At 50.4% G+C, this 16064-nt stretch overlaps 1 protein-coding gene across 3 annotated transcripts in view; it reads left to right on the plus strand.

Annotated features, from left to right (window-relative positions):
• DNAJB6 (DnaJ heat shock protein family (Hsp40) member B6) overlaps nt 1-16064 on the plus strand; it is a 257593-nt gene that overhangs the window by 21925 nt on the left and 219604 nt on the right. For all 3 annotated transcript variants that reach the window (XM_030198684.1, XM_030198675.1, XM_030198693.1), the window contains exon 3: nt 11095-11204. In XM_030198684.1, coding sequence (XP_030054544.1) covers nt 11095-11204 — 110 coding nt within the window. The remainder of the gene's footprint in view (nt 1-11094; nt 11205-16064) is intronic.

Raw genomic sequence — 16064 nt, forward strand, 5'->3', positions numbered from 1 at the left:
TCTGGCTGTTTGCCCGGATGTGACCCGGTTTCTTAGAGGAGTGACTCAGCTCCATCTTCCCGTGCAGGTCCTGTGTCCGGCCTGGAACCTGGGGTTAGTTTTAAAGGCCCTTCAGTGTTCACCCTTCAAGCTGCTTAGGCGAGCTTCGAGAAGGATGTGACCATAAAGACGGTCTTTGTGGTGGCCGTGACATCGGCGAGACGGGTATCTGAGCTCCAGGCACTGTCCTGTCAAGACCCATTTCTGCAATTCTCGGAGTCCGGAGTAATGGTACGTACGGTGCCTTCCTTCATGCCTAAGGTGGTTTCAGCGTTTCACCTAAACCAGCCTATTTTCCTGCCCTCCTTTTCTAAAGAGGAGTTTCCAGAAGCTTATGGGCAGTTGCACCTCCTGGATGTGCGAAGGGCTCTGTTGCAATATCTGCGCGTGTCAAATGCCTTCAGGACCTCTGACCATCTTTTTGTTCTTTTGTCAGGTCCATGCAGAGGGTCTCCAGCGTCTAAGGCCACTATAGCCCGTTGGCTCAAAGAAACTATCTTTTCAGCACATCTGCTATCTGGCCGGCCTCCGCCTGAAGCCTTTAAGGCACATTCCAAAAGAGCGATTTCCTCTTGGGCTGAAACTGGAGCACTCTCTCTTCAAGAGATATGTAGTGCAGCTACTTGGGCTTCTAAACTCTCGTTTCCCGACATTACAGGCTGGATGTGGCTGCCAGGAGAGACGCGCATTTTGGAGCATAAGTGCTGGCGCGTGGTGTGGCTTGTTCCCACGCTATCTAGGGATTGCTTTGATACATCCCACTCGTAATGGATTCATCTGCTTGATGACAAGGAAGGGAAAATTAGGTTCTTACCTTGGTAATTTTCTTTCCTTTAGTCATAGCAGATGAATCCATGAGCCCTCCCTCAGTGGTTCATTATGTTGCTTTTATGTTTAGTTTTTCCTGTAGATATGTTCCCTCATTGGGAGAAGTTGGAAAACAGTCTTCAGGATTTCTATTCAGTTACAGGAGGATGAGTTCATTCCTTCCTTTGAATTATAGCTCCAGTTTTGGGGCGTTCATACGCTGTGAGGAAAGTTCATGTTGTTATGCTTTGCGGTGTAACACTGCTTTGGAAGCTTCAAATACTGAAGAGGCAGATGGAGCTAGCTGGCCATGAGGCACTATGGTTTTTCAGTGCTCTCTATCTCCCCCTGCTGGTTGATGGACACAACCCACTCGTAATGGATACATCTGCTATGACTAAAGGAAAGAAAATTACCAAGGTAAGAACCTAATTTTCCCTTTCTGGTGTGGGAGCCAGAGAATGGCTGCAGGCCAGTGCATGATGTACGCTACTTCGGAGGGAATTTTAGCAGACCTGCATATTTGTCCTGGGGCTGGTTTGGCATCGAAACTTGGTGGGGGAATTTTGGCACGCTCTGTTGTGAAGGGCTTGTCACACAGAACAACTGTGGTCTTCTTGAATACCGCAGTTGTCTCATCCCTGAGTTTCTTTCCAATCTCCAAGTCCGGGTCAACTGTGTTGCTGTCGCAGTCGGGAGTGGGGGTTCTGCCTTCCCCCTTCTCCTGAATTCATTCTTCTGATGCATCAGGCATTTCTTTTGAAAGGACAGTAGGCTGTGGTTCAGCATGGCTGTGCACAGGCTGGGATTGGGGTTAAAAGATGCAGGTTGGATACCTTTCAGGATCAGGAGGATGTCACCCCCCCTTCCCTTTCACCTCAGGAGTTGGAAGATGCTCTATCCATGGAATCTCTTCACTCTGACTCCATGCTCTTGGATGGCAGGGAGGTCCCGGGGGCAGAGGGGGACGATCCTTCAGCTGCTAAGTTGTTTGCTAGAGAGGAACTTCCCCTCTTATCACTCAAGCCTTGGGGGTTCTGCATATTTACTTGTCCATTGGGGTCAGCTCCTGCGGTGACTCCTATGTCTCTTCATGTCCATGAGGTCATGGATGAATTGATCCAGGCTCAGTGGGAGTCCAACTGATGCTGGCCTGAAAGGGGCCAGGCCATGTCTAAGCTCTATCCGCTTCTTCCTGCCGAACTCAAGTAGGGTATATTTACTAATTACTACTGTTACTAAAAAGATTACTATCCCTATAGAGATTGGTTCTGCTCTGAAGAATGCGCATGATCGCAAGATTGAGGGGGCCTTGAAGCATGCTTTTCAGTTGGCTGCTGTCAGCCTCTATACCACTGTCTGTGCCTCTTTTGTGGCTAGGTTGACTTTATCATGGACACAGCAGCTAGCGGAGGTGGTCTCAGGATATTTTACCTGCCTTGGAGGTTGGCTTGTCCTATGTGGCAGATGTTGTGTACGATTTCCTCTGGATCTCCTCCAAGCAGATGGCTTTGACGTTTTCTGCTTGGAGATGGTTATGGTTGCGCAATTGGGCTGTGGATGCAGCTTCCAAGTCTTGCCTGTCTCTTCTCCCCTTTAGGGGCAAGTTGGTTTTTGGGGAGGATCTTGAGAAGCTGGTGAAAGGTTTGATAGACTCTCTAAGGTTCAGAGCTTGTCGGAGGATAGACCTGAAGCGCAGTTGAGGTCATCCAGGGTCAGGCATTGGGAGGCGAAGCACTGGGAAAGGTCAGGCGGGCCAGAAACCATGTTTTCCTCAAGGCCAGTGTTCCTTTTGAGGTATCAAGAAGACCAGGTCTGCCACAGCAAGTCCCTCCACCTCCGCTATTGCCTCTCAATGATGAGCAGCCAGTTCACTCCTCTCCCAGTCACATCTGGGGGCATCTTGCCCTCTTTTTCAAGGAGTCGACCAAAATCATCACAGATCAGTGGATGCTTGATATTAAATTGGGATACAGGCTCGAGTTTTGCTGGCCCATCACAGATTCCTTCTTGGTTTCTCCCTGCGAGGCTCCAGTGAAGCGGTGGGCAGTGCACAACACACTTCAGTTGCCTCTGGCTCTGGATGCGATTGAGCCAGTTCCCCAGGAGGAGTGGGGAAAGGGCAGATATTCCATTTACTTTGCTGTTCCCAAGAAGAAAGGCTCCTTTAGTTTATTTTATTTATTATTTTATTTTATTACATTTGTACCCCGCGCTTTCCCACTCATGGCAGGCTCAATGCGGCTTACATGGGGCAATGAAGGGTTAAGTGACTTGCCCAGAGTCACAAGGAGCTGCCTGTGCCTCAAGGGGGAATCGAACTCAGTTCCTTAGTTCCCCAGGACCAAAGTCCACCACCCTAACCACTAGGCCACTCTTCCACTCCGGTGCTGGACCTGAAAGGGGTAAACAGGACACTTGGGAGTGCAACATTTCTGTATGGAGATGCTGAGATCTGTCATTGCTTTAGTGTAGCTGGGAGAGTATCTGATTAGAGCTGCACAGGAATGGGATTAGCAGGAATCCTGCATAGGTCCTGCAGGGTTCCCATGGAAGTGTAGGCAAGCCTTCCTTCCCCCCCGTGCCTCGGGGCACTCTCCCCAAACGTACCTTAATGCACCCTGGTGGTCTAGTGGCCTCTTTGGGACTGAAAGATCCCACTCTCCTGCCTGCTGCTGCTGATCTGCTCGCTGACACCGCTTCATCAAGACAGCTGCCGAGATGTCAAGTGGTGTTTCTCGTTGCTTTGTCCTCAGCGAGGAAGATCTTGGAGCTCCAGACCTTATTGTGTTGGGATCCCTTTCCTGCAGTTTTCGCAGGCAGGGGTTCGTACGGTGCCTTCCTTTCTGCCTAAGGTGATCTTTGCCTTTCGCCTTTAATCTGGCAGTCTTTCTTTCATCCTTTTTACGGGAGGATTATGGGTCAGATTATGCGGCTCAGCATCTGTTGGGCATCGAGCGTTCTCTCTTGCGCTACTCGAGGCTACCAATGGTTTCCGTCGGTCGGACCATCTTTTTGTTCTTGGGGTGTAGGAAAGGGCTCCAAGCTTCTAAAGTGAGAGTGGCTAGATATCTGAAGGAAGCTATCTCTGTGGCTTACCTCTTGGTGGGCAAGCAGGCTCCTCAGTGTTTGAAGGTGCATTCCACTCAGTATCTCGCTGCGTCTCTTGTGCAAGCCCAAGTCATCTTTCTGTAGAAAATCTGTTGGTTGGCATCCTCCCATACCTTTGCTAAGCACTATCGGCTGGATGTGGGGGTTAAAGTGCAGGTTTCCTTTGGGGCCTGGATTATTTCCTCTGTGGTGTCATTCTCGCCCTCAGTGAGGATTGCTTTCTACATCCCAGTTGTCTGGACTGCTCCTTTGGTGACTTAATGGAAGGGAAAATTAAGTCTTACCTTAGTATTTTTTTCCTTTAGTCCCAAAGGATCAGTCCAGAGGCCCCCCCCCTCCCGCGCCCTTTTTCCTGATCTGCTGTTTCTAGGCTGTACATAGTTCTGATTTACTCAGTTCAAGGCATTTGTGTTCCTTTTGGTTCTTTTTGTGTTGGTGTGGTGATAAGAGGCAGGAGTTTCTTTGTTCTTAGTCACTCTCCTATTGCTTGGCTAGTGAATACTGCTTGAACTGGCTGTAGAGGGCTACATACAGCACAGGTTGAGATCTCTCTATCTCCATCTGCTGGTCAATGATGGGCATAACCCAGTTATCTGGACTGATCCTTTAGGACTAAAGGAAAGAAAATTACCAGGTAAGACTTCCCTTCTGTACTTCAAACCAATGAAATTCAAAGAAAATTTGGCTTTACAGCTGCCTCGGCTCTAAATTTTTTCTGTAATACTTTTGGGGTAGATATTCAGAATAATCAGGCAGGAGAGTTTCTTGTCCGCTTAAAGTGAGCAGGCCATCTTGTGTTGCAGCACTCGCTAGTTGGTGCAAGGATGATCTGAGGAGGAGCTGGGAATTATGGAGGCACCAGTGATATTCAGTACCAAGTTGCGAATGACTTATGGGGGCTGCCACTTGAGTGATTGTTTCTTAGCAGACTAGTGGGATGGTTTTCTATTGCCTTCCCCCCTCAGCCTAAGGCTGAGTACTCATTTATTGACTGAAAGTGAATGGACAGCTGAGTTGGGCAGAGGCCGTTTATTTTATTTTTATTTTTGTTACATTTGTACCCCGCACTTTCCCACTCATGGCAGGCTCAATGCAGTTTACATGGGGCAATGAAGGGTTAAGTGACTTGCCCAGAGTCACAAGGAGCTGCCTGTGCCTGAAGTGGGAATCGAACTCAGTTCCCCAGGACCAAAGTCCATCACCCTAACCACTAGGCCACTCCTCCACTCCTGTTTACCTGTCCAAAATCCCAATACAGGATTTATGCTCATTAGGCAAGTGACCTACTGATTTGCATCATGAGGCATATAGGACCACACAAGTCAGTCCTGACTTTTCTCAGTTAGCTATATAAGGTACAACACTGAATATTGGTTATAGCTGCATAACCTCTGGGTGCTGCCGAGGACCCAGATGTTAAGGGCTGGTGCCCAGATAGGGCCTGGCACTAAACATCTGGATCCACATCTGGCAAGTCAACATTTAAAGAAACACTGACTGCTGCTATTTGAATATTGACCCTTCCTTGTCATCAGCAGCAGATGAATCCATTGCGAATGGGTTGTGTCCACCTACCAGCAGGGGGAGATAGAGAACACTGAAAACCATAGTGCCTCTAGGACGGCTAGCTCCATCTGCCTCTTAGTATTTCTCTATCTCCCAGCAGAGTAGGATGCAGCTTGTTCAGCTCCTTGAAAATTTCTGCCTGGGGAGGCTCCTGTGCTTGGCCAGTTGAGTTGGGGTGTTGTGGCTGGTGGTGCCCACTTTAAAGGCACATAGGTTCGCCCTTTCCCTGCCTTTCCCACTTCTCCCTTGTGGATGTAGGCATATAGGTTCGCCCTATCCCTGCCTTTCCCACCCTCTACTGCCTCCGGAGTACCTCTGTAGCTGTTTGCCTCCAACTTTCTTCAGAGCGTTAAAAAAAACAAAAAACACGCTTTTTAGGCGCTGCTATTCTGAGGCTTTTATTGACATGCAGCGTGACCGGAGCTCGGTGGACTCGGTCCTTTGAGGTAAGAGCGGTACTCAGCTCCTCCGGGGAGGGCCTGCGGATGGCGTTCCGATCAGGGTGATTTTTTTTGGCGATGGCTGCTGAGGGAGTTAGTGCTGTTCCTGTTGTGGCAAACGCAGATCAGCAGGGGGGTTCTGTAAAACATGCTGTATAGACGGTAGAGCCAGTACGAGCATGGCGAGTGATGAGTCTTCCCACTCAATGGAGCTGGCAGTGGGCGCCATCTTGGAAGTGCCGCATGGCTCGACCCCTGCGGTTATGGAGGAGTCTTAGAGCAGAGGGGCGCTTTTGGCCGAGGCTGCCAGAGGAGCTCCGTTCCCCGTAGTTCCTAATTCGGAGACTGGAGGTCAGGCTGAGTTTTTCTCCCCTTAGTTTGTGCTTATTTTACATAAAGCCTTCATGCTGAAAAGAGCTCTGTTGCAGGTGTCTGACACTGCGTTGCTACCTGGTCTCCCTCCGACTGATGATGGCCCGTGGCAGATGTCAGAAGTGGATGCCCCTGAGCGTTGGATGCACGCTAAACATAGACGGGTAAATTCCCCATCGGAGAGTGGTGCACCTCCCTGTGGGCGGGCTGTGGGGACTCTGAGGGATCTGGCAGGCCTTCGTGGTCTGAGGAGCAAGAGGAAGGTGCCGGTTTGTCACTGGATCTGGATGATCCCACTGCGGTTCAAATTTTCCATCGCGATGAGCTGCCAGCACTTATCTCTGATACCTTACAGGCCCTCTCTATTGATGATCCTGTTCATGGCAAGGCCTCCTCTGGTAATCCGAGGATGGCGAGTACTAAGAAGCCTGCTTGAGCCTTTCCTTTGCATGACTCCATCCAAGAGCTTATTTCTGCTCAATGGGCTGACCCAGAGGGGCCCTTGAAAGTGGCCAGGGCGATGGGACATCTTTACCATCTGAGTGAGGAGCACTTGGCCCGTTTTGGGATGCCTAAAGTGGATGCCTTAGTCACGGCTGTGACAAAAAAGACCACCCTCCCAGTAGAGGTAGGGGTCGCCCTGAAGGACATTCATGACTGCTGCCTGGAATCAGCGCTAAAACGGTCCTTTGAGATTTCAGGCCTAGCCTTAAGGGCATCTGTTTGCAGTTCTTATGCTGCTCGAGCCTGCCTTTCTTGGTTACAACAGGCAGTGGAACAGCCCGTGGATGGTGCGGAGTCCCTCGCTGAGGTTGCACCGCGAATGGAGTCGGCCTTGTCATTTTTAGGTGACGCTCTCTATGATCTGGTCAGGGCTTCGGCTAAACAGATGTCTGTGGCGGTGTTCGCCCGCCACCTTCTATGGCTACGGCATTGGGTGGCTGACATGGCCTCTAAGTAAAGGCTGGTGAAGTTGCCCTTTTGGGGACTTTTGTTATTTGGAGAGGAGTTGGAGAGGATTGTTAATGACCTGGGGGATGCTAAACCCCAGAGATTACCTGAGGATAGGGCACGGCCTTCTTCCAAGGGTCAGGTGGTTCCCTCCTCCTCTAGACCTCGCTTCCTTGAAGCTAGAAGGTATCGCCCAGGGCGCTCTGCTGGGTTTACTCAACGTGCCCATTTTCAGCAAAGGAACTCCTTTCGCTCGGACAAGCGATCCGCAGCAGCCGGTGCTAGGCCTGGAGTTCAAGGGCGACCCTCTCAGTGATGGTGTGCCGGTCCACTCCTCCTTTACAGCCGTAGGAGGACGCCTTTCCCTCTTTCTAGAGTGGACCAAGATTACCTCGGATCAGTGGGTCCTGGACCTAATCAGAGAAGGTTACCGACTGGAATTCAGTGCCCTGGTGAGAGACGTGTTTTTGGAGTCCTGATGCGGTACTGCCGTCAAACGGGCGGCAGTAGAGGAGACCCTACAAGTCTTGTTGCACCTTGGGGTGGTGATCCCTGTGCCTCCCGCCGAACACGGCTGCGGTCATTACTCCATTTACTTTGTGGTGCCGTGAAAAGATGGGTCTTTTCGGCCCATTCTTGACTTGAAGGAAGTCAACAAGTCTCCGAGAGTGCGGCATTTTCACATGGAAACCATGCACTCTGTCATTGCGGTGGTACAGCCAGGAGAGTTCCTCACGTCTCTGGACCTAAAAGAAGCTTACTTGCACATACCTATTTGGCCCCCGCACCAACGGTTTCTCCGATTTGCGGTGTTGGAAAGACATTTCCAGTTTCGGGCCTTGCCTTTTAGCCTCGCCACAGCTCCCCGAACCTTTTCAAAGGGTAATGGTGGTAGTAGCTGCCTTTCTCAGGCGAGAGGGTATCCGGGTTTACCTGTACCTAGACCACTGGCTCATCAGAGCGGACTTGGCAAAAGAGAGTCATCATGTCACAGCCAGCGTGGTCTCAGTACTGCAGTCTATGGGCTGGGTCGTCAATATACCCAAAAGCCACCTGACCACTTCTCAATCTCTAGAATATTTGGGGGTCCGGTTCGACAAGGCCTCGGGGTTTATCTACCCGACCAAAGGCGGTGCAAGCTTCAGAATCAGGTCCGTCTGCTCCTGAGGATGCCTCGTCCGTGAGCTTGGGACATTGTCCAGCTGTTGGGGGCGATGACGGCCACCTTAGAAGTGGTGCCATGGGCGAGAGCGCATATGAGACCTCTGAAGATTGCCCTGCTTCAACGATGGTCTCCGATGTCCCAGGATTATCAACGCAGTCTCATGTGGCACCCTGCTGCCCGACTCATTATGGACTGGTGGCTCTCAGTATGCTGTGGCGAGGAATGCCGCTAGCGCTCCCCGATTGGTGCCTGGTGGTAACGGATGCCAGCTTGAAGGGCTGGCGAGCATATTGCCAGGGAAGCTATGCCCAGGGTCTATGGACAACTGAGGAAACGGGGTGGTCCATCAGTCGCTTAGAACTGAGAGCGATATTTCAGGTGCTTCTGGCCTTTCTCAAAACCCTGGAGGGACTGGCTGTCAGAGTTCTGTTGGACAACACGACAGCAGTGGCCTACATAAATCGACAAGGCGGCACTCAGTGCAGAGCACTGGCCACGGAGGCGGCTCTAATTTGCCTCTGGGCCGAGCTACATCTGCAGTTTCTGTCAGCAGCTCACATAGTAGGTCAGAGCAACGTGCAAGTCAGTTTTCTAAGCAGGCATCAAATCGACCCAGCAGAGTGGGAACTGGCAGACGAAGTGTTCCTTCAGATCTGTGCCAAATGGGGAAAGCCCGTAATGGATCTTAGGACGTCAAGCACAAATGCCAAAGTCCCGTCCTTTTTCAGCAGACGGAGAGATCCTCGCTCGGCGGGGTTGGATGCCTCGGCTCAACTCTGGCCTCCGGGCCTCCTGTATGTGTACCCTCCTTGGCCATAATAGGGTGGCTCCTCCTGCGAATTTGGCTATATCAAGGAGTGGTGATCCTCAGTGCCCTGGATTGGCCCAGGTGGCCGTGGTATGCGGACTTCAGGTGGATGCTGGTAGAGGCTCCCCTTCCTTTGCCTCTGGTTCCGAACCTGTTGACGCAGGGCCCGTTGACCATGGAGGATCCATGCCGCTTTGGTCTTACGGCATGGCTATTGAGAGGGTGCAATTGAGAGACAAGGGCTATTCTAACACTCTCTTGCAGGCCTGCAAGCGTTCCACTTCTGTGGCCTATGCTCGGATCTGGCGCCAGTTTGAGGCTTGGTGTGGTTCTAAAGCGATCACACCTATGCGGGCTTCTGTCTCACCGATACTTGACTTTCTGCAGGATGGTTTACAAAAAGGCTTGGCCTATAATTCCCTGCGTGTTCAAGTGGCAGCATTGTCATGCTTTCGGGGAAGGTCGCTTGCCTCACCCTGGCTTCACATCCGGACATTGCATGGTTTCTGAGTGGGATGCTTCCGCTCCAGCCTCCCGTGCGGGCCCCTTGCCTGGCCTGGAACCTTGGGCTAGTATTAAAGGCTCTTTAGTGTTCGCCTTTCGAGCTGCTGAAGCGAGCTTCGGAGAAGGATGCGACTCGAAAGACTGTCTTTTTGGTGGCCATTGCATCGGCGAGACGGGTATCTGAGCTCCAGGCACTGTCCTGTCGAGACCCTTTTCTGCAGTTCTCAGAGTCCGGAGTAACGGTACGTACTGTGCCTTCCTTCATGCCTGAGGTAGTTTCAGAGTTTCACCTAAACCAGCCTATCTATTTGCCCTCCTTTACTAGGGAGGAGTTTCCAGAATCCTTTGGGCAGTTGCACCTCCTGGATGTGCGCCGGGCTCTGTTGCAGTATCTGCAGACATCAAATGCTTTCAGGACCTCTGATCACCTTTTTGTATTGTTGTCAGGTCCTCGCAGAGGGTCTCCAGCATCTAAAGCCACTATAGCCCGTTGGCTTAAGGAAGCCATTTTTTCTGCATATCTGCTGTCTGGCCGGCTTCCGCCTGACGCCTTTAAGGCTCATTCTACAAGAGCGATTTCCTCCTCTTGGGCTGAAACTGGAGCACTCTCTCTTCGAGATATGTAGTGCAGCAACTTGGGCTTCTAGCTTTCTTTTGCCCGACATTACAGGCTGGATGTGGCTGCCAGGAGAGATGTGCATTTGGAGCACAAGTGCTTGTGCATGGGTGGCTTGTTCCCACCCTATCTAGGGATTGCTTTGATACATCCCATTCGTAATGGATTCATCTGCTGCTGATGACAAGGAAGGGAAAATTAGGTTCTTACCTTGGTAATTGTCTTTCTTTTAGTCACAGCAGATGAATCCATGATCCCTCCCTGATTGACTCTGTTTTGTGTTCAGTTTTTCCTGCAGACATGTGCCCTCATTGGGAAAACAGTCTTCAGGATTTCTGTTCTTCTACAGGAGGTTGAGCTTGTCCCTCCCTTGTGTTATTGCTCCTTTTCTGTGGCGTTCTTTCGCTGTGTGGAAAGTTCATGTTATGCTACTTTGCGGTTTAACACTGCTTTGGAAGCTTCAAAATACTGAGAGGCAGATGGAGCTAGCTGTCCTAGAGGCACTATGGTTTTCAGTGTTCTCTATCTCCCCCTGCTGGTAGGTGGACACAACCCATTCGTAATGGATTCATCTGCTGTGACTAAAGGAAAGAAAATTACCAAGGTAAGAACCTAATTTTCTCATCAGTGTTTAAAGATATGTTGAAAACAGACCTTTTGTAGGCATGCTACTTTTGGTTGCAGTCTTTTGACACTTTTTTTTTTTGCACTGCAGATACCGTAAATTGGCATTAAAATGGCATCCTGATAAAAATCCTGACAATAAAGATGAAGCAGAGAGGAGATTCAAAGAAGTAGCAGAGGCATATGAGGTTCTATCAGATGGTAAGTAGAATTATGACAATCCATTCGTTGCCTGTCGGCGGAACGGCTATTTTGAAATTGCAAAATATTATGAAATATGAAACCTGTAACCATGTTTTTCGGTTCACAATTAGATTACTTGAGTGTGGTACAGGTGAAAAGAAAATGGCCAAACCTATTGCAAAAATACGAGTATAATTGTAGTATTCATTGATGTTTTCCAGTGTTTTGATTTTGTGGTGGTGAGGTGGTGATCTCTTCACTTATATAATTTATAGCATTTCTACCACCAAACAGGCTCTCGTTGTATGCATTCAGTCACCTCAGTGGGGAAAAGGAATATTGTTAAAACTTGTGATCATGGATTGTCAGACTGAGGTATGGCAGGAAAAAATGGCAAAAATGTAATAGGAAAAATATACATAGTTTGAAATGTCTATATGCGAATGCCAGAAGCCTTAAAAATACGATGGGAGAGTTAGAATATATTGCACGAAATGAAAAATTGTAACTATCATCTCTGAGACCTGGTGGAAGGAGGATAACCAGTGGAACACTGTCATACCATGGTACAAATTATCATAGTGATAGGGTGGATTGAATTGGTGGAGGGGTAGCTTTGTATGTTAAGGAGGGCCTTGAATCAAATGTGTTTTGTTTCCTGCAGAATTTTAAATCTATCTTGGAATCCTTATGGCTTGAAATTCCATGTGTAAAGGGGAAAAGGATAGCGATAGGAGTGTACTACCGTCCATCTGGCCAGGTTGAACAGATGGATGTAGAAATGTTATCAGAAATTAGGGAGGCTAACAAACTGGGCAACACAATAATGGTGATTTCAGTTACCCCGATATTGGCTGGGTAAATGTAACATCAGGGCATGCTAGGGAGGTAAAATTCCTTGATGAAATCAAGGACTGCTTTATGGAGCAGCTGGTACAGGATCCAACAAGAGAAGGAAAACTTCTAGACCTAGTGCTGGGGCTCCTTGATAACAGTGATCATAATATGATCAGATTTGGTATCGGCTTTGGAGTAAGTATAAACAGGAAATCCAATACACTAGCATTTAACTTTCAAAAAGGCAGTGCCAAAAAGGGGACTATGATAAAATGAGAAGAACAGTGAAAAAGAAACTTAGAGGAGCAGCTGCAGTCAAAAATTTACATCAGGCGTGGATGTTCATAAATACCATCCTCGAAACCCAGGCCAAATATATTCCATGTATTAAAAAAGGAGGAAGGAAGACCAAACCACAGCCAGCATGGTTTAAAAGTGAGGTGAAGGAATTTATTAGAGGTAAAAGAAAATCCTTCAGAAAATGGAAGAAGGAACCATTTGAAAATAATAAACAGCATAAGGAATGTTAATCAAATGCAAAGCTCTGGTAAGGAAGACAGAGGGACTTTGAAAAAAAGATTGCGTTGGAAGCAAAATCACATTTTTTAAAAGGTATATTAAAAGAAAGAAGCTGCAAAAGAATCGGTTGGACCGCTAGATGACCGAGGGGTAAAAGGGGCACTCTGAAGACAAAGCTATAGTGGAGAGATTACACAAATTCTTTTCTTCTGTCTTCACCGAGTAATATTTGGGTGAGATACCGGTATCAGAAATAGTATTCAAAGCTGATGAGTCAGAGAAACTGAATAAAATCTCTCTAAACCTGGAGGATGTAATGGCTCAATTTTGAAGAGTAGCAAATATCCTGGACCGGGTGCTATTCATCCCAGAGTACTGATCAAATTGAAAAATGCAGAACTATTGTTAGTAATTTCCATATCATCATGCTGATCAATCCATAGACTGGTGGGTTGTGTCCATCTACCAGCAGGTGGAGATAGAGAGCAATCCTTTTGCCTCCCTATATGTGGTCATGTGCTGCCGGAAACTCCTCAGTATGTTCTCTATCTCAGCAGGTGGTGGTCACACACAGCAGCAGCTCTGGCTAGGTCTCCAAGCCTAATTTTTAGGTTTGTTGAGTACCTGGGGTTGAGGGCTCTTCTTGAGCAAGTGCAAACCTGGTGGCGCCAGGTCCCTCCTTTTCTCCCCCCTCCCGCTGGCTCCGTTAAAAAAAAAAAAAAAAAAAATTTTGGACGTCCTTAAAGGCGTTATTTTGACGTTTATTTAAACGTTTATTGCAGCTACTCACTGGGACACCAGGTCGTTACAGCTCGGAGCAAGAAGCAGGTAATTTTACCTTTTTATAGCGGCAGGGGGTTCCCCGATCGATCTCCACGTGGCCTATGGCGTCGGAGGGCGAGGGCGCGAAGAATCGCTCCCCGGACCGCGTGTGCGCTTCTAGCGGGGATGCGGGGGGTCTTAAAGTCTGATTCGCCCTTGTTGGGTGTCAGTGCGGAGGCCCGGTCAGTGTCCCGGGTCTTCCTCCGGTGCGGCGGTTTTTTCCCGCCATAAAACGCCCATCCCCCGCCGCTCGCCTCCGCCATCTTGGCCGGCCACGCTGCTCGGACGGCTTCTTCTTGGGCCGCCCTTGAGCTGGGAGACGTTAATGCCATGCCCACCTTGATTTGGGCGATGGCAAAAAAGCGGCCTAAAGTTAAGCGCCGTTCTTCCCGGCAGGCTCCTTCGCGGATAGTGGTCGCGCCGGACGCCATCTTGGATGCGCAGCATGTTTCTCCCCCCGCTCTTGCGAGCGCCGGTTGAGGGTGCGTCTAGGGCTGTGGCCCAGGCTGCTGAAGTGCATAGTCTGGGGGGTTTCTCCCCCGAGTTTATTTTGCTGCTGCATCAGGCCTTCCTTATGCAAAACGCTGCCTCTTCTCCCTTGTCCGATAAAGGGGTTGAGGCCCCCGGAAGTAAACACCCTCGGTTGGATTCCCAGGCCTTAGAGGACTCTGTTTCCTCTGATGTAGATGAGGGCAGCGTATCTGAGTTCTCCCAACGGTCCTTTGGGGATTCCTTGGAGGAGACGGATTCCCGCTCGGATGGAGCGGATGACCCCTCTGCAGCGCGGATCTTTCGCTCAGAGGATTTGCCCAACCTGTTAGTGCAGGCCATGAGCATTTTGAAGATTTCCTCTCCAGAGGACGTCTCTCCCTCAGCCCCTGTTGGCTCCGCCATTATGCCTGGGGAACGAAGCGCCCGCCTAGAAACCTTCCACGTGCATGATGCCATGCACACCTTAATTTCGGCTCAATGGGATGTCCCGGAAGCGAGCCTCAAAGTGGCTAGGGCTATGTCCCCGCCTCTATCCTTTGCCTGAAAGTGAACGGGAGGCCTTTCTTTGGCCTACCGTGGATTCTTTAATCACTGTGGGGACTAAGAAAACGGCGTTGCCGTGGAAGGTGGCACGGCCCTGAAGGACGCCCAAGACAGAAGATTGGAGGGCGGCCTTAAGGTCGTCCTTCGAGGCGGCTGCTTTAAGTTTGCAGGCCTCAGTTTGCGGCTCCTATGTGGCCAGGGCGTGCCTGACGATTGTGCAGCGGGCTTCCCCCTCGGATCTTCCTGAGGGCTGATTGGCCGGCCCTGGAATCGGGCTTGGCTTATTTGGCAGACTTACTGTATGATGTCTTGAGAGCCTCGGTTAAAGGTATGCTCAGACAGTCTCTGCGCGGCGGTGGCTTTGGCTGAAACATTGGTCTGCTGACCACGCCTCTAAGTCCCGCCTGGCTAAGTTGCCTTTTAAAGGGAAGCTGCTCTTTGGGGTCGAGCTGGACAAGATTGTGACCGATCTCGTCACGTCTAAGGGCAAGAGGTACCAGAGGTCAGGGCTCGGGCCAGTGCTCGCCCCGGTATCTCCAGAGGAACGGTTTCAGGAAGCCCGTCGTACCGCCCGGGCAAGTCGGGCTCCTCTGCCCCCTCTTCCTTCAAAGGAATTTCTCCCCCAAGCAGCATTCCTTTCGCAGAGACCGCCGACCCCGGAGGTGCGCCCTCCGGTCCTCCCCCTGGGTCTCGTACCCAATGACGGGGTCCTGGTCCATGGCCCAGTGCAGATTGGAGGACGCCTGTCCTCGTTTCTGGGCGAGTGGACCAGGGTAACTTCAGACGCTTGGGTGCTGGAAGTCATCAGAAACAGCTACAAGCTAGAGTTCTGCCGACCCTTAAGAGACGGGTTTGTACTCTCTCCCTGCAAGTCTCCGGTCAAAGCTATGGCAGTGCAGCAGACCTTGAACAATCTGATCCGCCTGGGTGCGGTCGTTCCGGTGCCAGAAGATCAGCTTGGCAAGGGACGTTACTCCATTTACTTTGTGGTACCAAAGAAAGGAGGTTCTGTACGGCCTATCCTCGACCTCAAAGGGGTCAATCGGGCCTTGAAAGTTCGGCACTTTCGCATGGAGACTCTCCGCTCTGTTATAGCGGCAGTGAAGGCAGGGGAGTTCCTGGCATCCTTGGACATCAAGGAAGCGTACTTGCATATTCCCATCTGGCCTCCTCATCAACGCTTTCTGCGTTTTGCAGTCCTGGGCCGACACTTCCATTTCAGAGCCCTCCCGTTCGGGTTGGCTACTGCTCCGCGGACCTTCTCCAAAGTAATGGTGGTCATCGCGGCCTTCCTGCGAAATGAAGGAGTACAAGTCCATCCTTATCTGGACGACTGGTTGATCCGAGCCCCCTTTTATGCAGAGTGCGGCAAGGCTGTGGACCGGGTGATTGCTCTTTGAGCTCCCTGGGGTGGATCATCAACTGGGAGAAAAGCCAGCTGCGCCCGACTCAGTCCCTGGAGTATCTGGGAGTTCGATTCGACATCCAAGTGGGCAGAGTGTTCCTGCCGGACAATCGGGTTGTCAAACTTCAGGCTCAGGTGGACCAGTTCCTAGTAGCCTCTCCGCTTCGGGCGTGGGACTATGTGCAGCTGTTGGGCTCTATGACGGCCACGATGGAAGTAGTGCCCTGGGCCAGGGCTCATATGAGACCACTACAACACTC

Source organism: Microcaecilia unicolor, chromosome 1 (genome assembly GCF_901765095.1).
Source record: "Microcaecilia unicolor chromosome 1, aMicUni1.1, whole genome shotgun sequence".
NCBI lineage: Eukaryota > Metazoa > Chordata > Amphibia > Gymnophiona > Siphonopidae > Microcaecilia > Microcaecilia unicolor.